At 51.1% G+C, this 6,511-nt stretch overlaps 1 protein-coding gene across 1 annotated transcript; it reads left to right on the forward strand.

The window, feature by feature from the left end:
• Positions 1-425: 425 nt before the first annotated feature.
• FGF3 (fibroblast growth factor 3) lies at positions 426-6,212 on the forward strand. The gene is made up of 3 exons (XM_050335057.1): positions 426-675; positions 2,605-2,708; positions 5,880-6,212. The coding sequence occupies exons 1-3, from the start codon at positions 426-428 to the stop codon at positions 6,210-6,212; spliced, it is 687 nt and encodes a 228-aa protein (XP_050191014.1).
• Positions 6,213-6,511: the final 299 nt, after the last annotated feature.

Here is a 6,511-nt window from a genome sequence, read left to right on the forward strand (position 1 = left end):
TTGTTGCAGGAAGCTGCTTTTATTTCTATGCTCCGTCGATCAACTATTTTCCCCCACAGTCTCTTGCCGAAATTCAGCGGGTCTCTCCCTCCCTCCCTCCTTCCTCCTGCCTGTCTCTCACGCATGCCGTCTGTCTATCTGGAAACCCAAGGAGAAGGCTGATCACGGCAGCTCCATCTAACACAAACAGCTGGGACTCTTCGGTGGCCTTTTGCCGATGTCTATTGATTTAAGTAAATCTGAGACAGATAAAAGGGCCGGATCGAGGCTTGATAAAATCTTGCCAATGCTGCACGGCTCGAAACAGAGTGTGCTCGGCAACTGCGGAGTGCTGCGAGCAAGACGGCTTTGATGGGACCCCTGGTGCCGCTCGCTGCGAGCCTCGCTCTCCCCAGCAGACCAAGCGCTGCGGCCATCATGCCACAATGGTCATAACTTGGATCCTGTTCCTGAGTTTGTTGCAGGAGCCGTGGTGCCCGGGCCGCGCCTCGGGGGTGCCCGGAGCCTCCCCGAGCGTCCCCCGGCCGCGCCGGGATGCGGGGGGTCGCGGCGGCGTCTACGAGCATCTCGGGGGAGCGCCCCGGCGCAGGAAGCTCTACTGTGCCACCAAGTACCACCTCCAGATCCACCCCAGCGGCAGGATCAACGGCACCCTGGAGAAGAACAGCGCCTTCAGTGAGTACCGGGCGCACCTTCGCCCGTGCCGCGTCCCCCCGGGCCGGGCTGTGCTGGGAGGGGTGTCCCTGGAGGCCCCGGCGCCGGCGGGCAGCGGGCGCTGGACGGGGCGGACGGGGCGGTGGCGGAGCCGCTCCCGCCCTCCGCTCCTGCCCCGCGCTGTCCCGGGGCCGGAGCCGCCCGGGGGCACCTCCCGCTGCCGGAGCTTTCGCCCCCTCCCCTCGTCGGGCTGGGAGAGATCTCGCCCCTGGCGTTTCGGGAGCCCGCGGCTCCCTTCCCGCTGCCTCGCACTCCCGGCTCCCGCTCTGTCCACCGGGGACTGGCAGCACCCCCTGCCCCCGAACAGGGCGGGGGACCCCCTGAGCCGGCCCTGTGGGGTCCGGGGACACGACAGGCGGGGAGGGTCTCAATTCCGCCGGGGCAGCGTGGACCCCCAAAGCCCGAGGTTCCCCCGACGGGGACCGGGACAGCGCAGCCCGCTCGATCTGTCACTTGCCGTCGTTGCGCCGGGGGCTTCCCACGCCAGCCCTGCCCCGGCCTGGACCGCTGGGCAGCCCAGCCCGTGCCCTCGCATCTCCCCTTCACACAGTCCCTGGACCTTTCCGAGGCGCGGTGGGCTGCCCACGCCTCGCCCACCCCATCCCATCCTGTCCCAGCCTGGCTCCCGCGGGGGGCTTGAGCTTCCACCGGCTACATCACATCTGCCCCCTTTGACATGTGCCGGGGATCGGCGGTAATTAAGATGAAAGGGGATATGTCGGGAGCGAGGGGGTTCGTGCGAGGGCGGCCGGAGGGAGGAGAGCGGGGCTCGGCACCGCCGCTGCCCCGGGGGGAGCCCCGGGCGCCCCCGCACCCAGCCCGGCCTCCGCCCCGGCCCCGCCGCCCCAGGAAGCGTAAATCCCGCCTGGCGATGGCACACAGAGATAGGGAGATCTCAGGGATCTGTCTGAAGTCCATAAAGGAAAACCACTATTTCCTAGAGAACTCCCCCCCACCTCGCTGTCAAAGCCCGGAGAAGGCTCCTGCAGCAGCGAACCGGTGCCTGATTCAAAACAGCTGCACCAAGCCCAGCCCAGCCCTCCCAGGCCAGCAATCCAGCTCTGCAAAGGGGACAGGCCCCTGGCTCTGCCTTGAGCACTGCCCAAGGGCTTGGATGCAGGGGTCACCTCTTGCCTCCAAACACTCCCAGAAAGTACTGAGCCATCAGGTCACGGCTGGAGAACTGAGAGCAGGGTTTGAGTGAGCTATGCACGTACAACATCTGAGTCCTGCCTCCAGCAGCGTCCTGGCACCTTTGGCTGGACATAAATATTGTGGCAGGTACTGCACCTGTGACACTTGTTGTGTCGGAGACCCCATCTCTGATGGCCTGAAAACCTCTTCCCTTTTAATTTGTCTCAGACAGTCATACAGTCCTTGTCTGGAGGGCTGCACTGACCTCTTAAATGACAAGTTCCTTTTGTGATTATGTACATGGCTCTAAAATGCAGCTGATTCACTCTGTTTTACCCTCTGGAAACCTCAGCAAGGGCTTTGTCCTGAAACGGGCAGCTTTGTGACTGGTTTCAGTAAGTCAAGAGCTCTTGTGTTCCTAAGCATTAAAGAGGATTTAAACTTTTTTTTTCTATGCACATGGGATTAAGTGAACCTCTAGTTCAGTGTCAGATCTTTCTCATTTTTGAAAGAGTTCAGTCTCAATCCATCATCTCGGGATTTCTTGCCCACCTTGTCCCAAACAATTCCCGCACCATCGTTGCTTTACGTTGTTCCAAATAACAGTAGTTTCATTCCCATGATTGCACTGGGATTTTGACGTGAGCCAGGGAGAAACTGTGAAATCATACTCTGCAGGTAAGCAGTCATGCAGATTGTATCTCAAAGAAATTACACCTGAGCAGTAACAAATCTCGTAACTGTTTCTGTTTTTAGGTATTCTGGAAATAACCGCTGTTGATGTTGGAATCGTCGCCATCAAGGGCTTGTTCTCTGGCAGATACCTGGCCATGAACAAAAGGGGCAGACTTTATGCATCAGTAAGTTTTACTCAAGTCTGGCATATGCCTGTCATTTCCTCTGGGGAGCACTGATTTCTCATAAATAAGCATTTCTAGGGAAAAGGGTAATGTTATGGCAGATTTTTGTCTGGGATTGTTACAGGCAACCAACTGACCAGCGTATTCTTAAAAGGGGAATGAATCCATGGTTTTACTTTCTTACTGCCTGTAAAGCCAAAAGTACATGGGATGTATCTCCATGTACTTCCAAAGAATGTGTTTGACAAAGGCATTTCACGTGGCCAGAGTTCTGGGAACTTGGGTGCACAGATAAACACTTTGTGAGCCAACTGTTGCAGTGCAGAACATCCATCCCTGTTCAGAATTGTCTGTACTGATATTTGATGTGGATCTTGGACACTGGCAGAGGATATACGTGTCAGGTAAAGAATATCCAGGCATAACTGAGCATTTGTGTCACAGGAAAGCAGCCTCCTGCTGGGAGTTTCTTTGCACAGAGCACTTGGTTGGGCACTGAAAGGATTTGTGGGTACTAAAAGGCAGGGCTATAGCTACTAAAAGGAAGCATGAGGAGGTGCAAGAAGATAAAAGGTAAAAATCAGCACCTCATTTTACTCTTGTGACCTAATTCTGAGCCCTGATCTGTGAGATAAAATATGGTTGGTGATGATATTTGTGCCTTTTCAGCCTAAACAGTATTTCCACTCAGTGAACAGAACACTTCAGCTTAGACTTCTTCACATTCAGGGACAAACTAATGCACATTTGTCAGTGTGTACTATACACATTATCTTCCTGCTTGGGTTTCATCCATTGTCTTTGATTACATCCCAAGCAATCTCGTGTTCTCTTACTGCATAACAGCCACACTGTGCAGTGTCTCCAGGAATCCTGGGGTATGGAAGCAGATTAGAAGGTGGGAAATACGGCTGGGTGAGATTTGCCTCCTCCAACTAGGAATTGGATGTAATTCTGTTGATTTGAACAGCATCCCTGAGCACTGTGAGCTTCTCCCTTGGGAAAGCAACTTAGGTAATACAATCAACTCTGTTTTCTCCCCACTTTAACACGTTTCACTCCACCTCTTCAAGAATGTTCTGATGGTGTTTACAACCTATCTTCTGTAATGTGTCTCACGTGATGCTCGCTGATAAAGGGGCCTGTGTGCAAAGATGATGGTTCTTTGCTGGTGCAGAGAAGCAGATCACAAACAATTTTGGCAACGGAAATTGCAACCAGAGAGGAATGAGGACACAGCAGCTCTGCTGTGCCACTTCTGTGATTCTGTGCCACTTCTGATTAAAATGGGCACCTTTTCAATGGAACTCCTCCATCAGTTCAGAGCCAGCATCTGCCTCAAAGAAATTATTCGGAAGGATGATTTTTTTCAAGTTCTTTGTCAACTTTCTCTCTTTCTTCTTCAAAATAGGTGGGGTTTTTTTCTCCTTCAGATTAATTAAACTAAGACTAAAGAAACTCTGAGCAAAAAGCTTCTCTCCTGAAGTGGAGAAAAGCCTAGAGCAGGATAGCTCAGAGACTCCTTTTCTCCCTTTCTAGTTTGAGGAGCATCAGGCCATCCTGAAGTTTCTTCAGCCAAAGACTATCAACCATGAAAGGTTTCTGTATAACTAGGAATGAAAATTTTTGCTCTTCCAGCTCAAGTTTGAGAGGGACCGCTTTAGACTTGTGTTTCAGAGCTGCAGGGACAATCCAGGGAAAGCTTTTCTGCTCCAGCTTTTTTTCACAGAAGCAGCAAGGGTTGAGGGCTCAGCTCAGGGGAAACTCCCTGTCTTTGCTTGCTTGGAGAAAACTGTCCAACAACTTCACTGATATTGCTGATCCAAGACCCTGTGCCAGGCCCCTCTTTCAAATAAGACTCAATAATTCAGGGCTAACTTTACAGGAAGCATTTTATCAAATAGTATTGGAATAACCCTGTTGTCCCTTGCTTCCTCAATTTTCTCATGACAATGAAACGAGCTTGTCAGGCCTGCAGAATTCCTTTGTGTCCTTGGCAGATCGTGATAATCCTCTAGATTTATCCCCTGTGATAAACCCTCTGCAACCAGAAGGGGGGCAGACAGCAGGACAAATCCACTGCCATATGGTAGCTGTGTGGGCTCCAGCACCACAGCACATGAAAACTTGTCCCTGCGAGGAAGGGCGCTTCCGTCCTACAGCTGGGAAGCTGAGACATGTGGAGCCTTTTAAAATCTTGTTAAACGCCCATCAGCATCTCTGGTGAGTGAACAGCATCAGAGACATGTTGTTAGCGGGGTCTATGGCTTTTCTGGCCCCAGCCTGGCTACCTGTGCCTTTCCCATGTCCTCCAGAGGAGCAGGTCAAAATAAAATACCTCTATAAGGACCATGGTAGCAGTTCCCTTCTGCCTCCATGCTTCACACACTGAAATCTTAATCACACAGGTACAGCAGAGACGGTCTTGCAGTTAAGAAAATATGTACAGTGTGGGAGGTCCTTTGTGCTGCTCCCAGGGAGGAAGAGGGAAGGAGTTCCTCATGCCAGGCTTTCTCACAGTTTTCTCTCAGCTAAGGGCCAGATGAAAAGGGGCAGATTTGGACAGGTCATGTGGGCATCTGGGGTGGGTGCGTGTTCACCCCTACAGTTTGTGGTAAAGGAGCAGACTGGAATTTTGGAGGAACGTGCTGGTGGGCAGACAGTACTCTCATTTTGTTATGCTGAAGCAAAGAAGCTCCATGAATACGCAGTTTGCTGCTCAAATATCCAAAGCAAACTGGATATTAACAGACTGCAACTGTATCCAATGGCTAATATACAATGGAAGGGCCACATTTTATATTAAGCTGTAGCATTTTACCTTTTTAATAGAAGGCAAAGGTTGACAGGCAGCAGTTGAATCACCTGTTCACAGCAGCATTAAATTCATAAGCACACACATGAAAAAACTGCAGCTGAGCAATCAACTGCTCACAATTCATTCTTACTCAGATGTCTTTTTTTTTTTTTGTTGTTTCAGTTTGGTTTTGGGCCTCTGCCTGTCTCTGATCCACAGAGTGTGTCCACACTGCTGACAGAGAGCACCTTGCGCAGCAGTTCAGGCTCAGCGCTTCTCCTCCTCTGAGGTTTTCTGTCCAGATCCTAAAAACTGAGTAGACTCTTGCTTAAGATTTAATCTTTTTTTTTTTTCTTCTTCTTTTTTCTCTACAGGAAAATTACAACTCAGAGTGTGAGTTTGTGGAGAGGATCCACGAGTTGGGGTACAACACCTACGCGTCCCGTCTCTACCGGACTGTGCCCAACAGAGCCGGTGCCAAGCGCAAAGCCAGCGCGGAGAGACTCTGGTACGTCTCCATCAACGGCAAAGGACGACCCAGAAGGGGCTTTAAAACTCGCAGGACACAGAAATCCTCCCTCTTTCTGCCCAGAGTGTTGGATAACAAAGACCATGAAATGGTCCGGCTGTTCCACACAAACGTGAAGTACCGGGAGAGCCTCCTGAGGGCCCCGAGCAAGAACCAGCGAAGGAGGAGAGGACACTGACGGGGTTGGGGGGAGCTTGTGCTGGGGATGGAAGGGACTGAGAGCCTTCAAAACACTACTAAAAGGACTAACAGCTGTGATTGTATGACAGGCATTAACACGGACAGTTTTTATACGCTGTATGATAGAACTGAAAATCACATCCTTTACGTGTAGTTGTTGTAGGATTATTGCCCGTGGTAAAAGAGATGTGAGATAAACTAAGGCACATTCAAATGTAAATTAGTTGGATGTAATGATTTTGTCAATGACTTTCACATTTTCTTTTCTAAAAAAAAAAAAAAAATATATATATATAT

This window comes from Myiozetetes cayanensis, unplaced genomic scaffold (assembly GCF_022539395.1).
Source record: "Myiozetetes cayanensis isolate MyiCay16 unplaced genomic scaffold, myiCay2020 scf6-25, whole genome shotgun sequence".
Classification (NCBI taxonomy): Eukaryota; Metazoa; Chordata; class Aves; order Passeriformes; family Tyrannidae; genus Myiozetetes; species Myiozetetes cayanensis.

Excerpts from the sequence above, each read along its gene's own strand:
- FGF3 (XM_050335057.1), top strand. The coding sequence starts at position 426 with ATGGTCATAACTTGGATCCTGTTCCTGAGTTTGTTGCAGGAGCCGTGG. Across the intron at positions 676-2,604 it reads GGAGAAGAACAGCGCCTTCA|GTATTCTGGAAATAACCGCT; the intron begins GTGAGTACCGGG and ends TTCTGTTTTTAG. Across the intron at positions 2,709-5,879 it reads GGGGCAGACTTTATGCATCA|GAAAATTACAACTCAGAGTG; the intron begins GTAAGTTTTACT and ends TTTTCTCTACAG.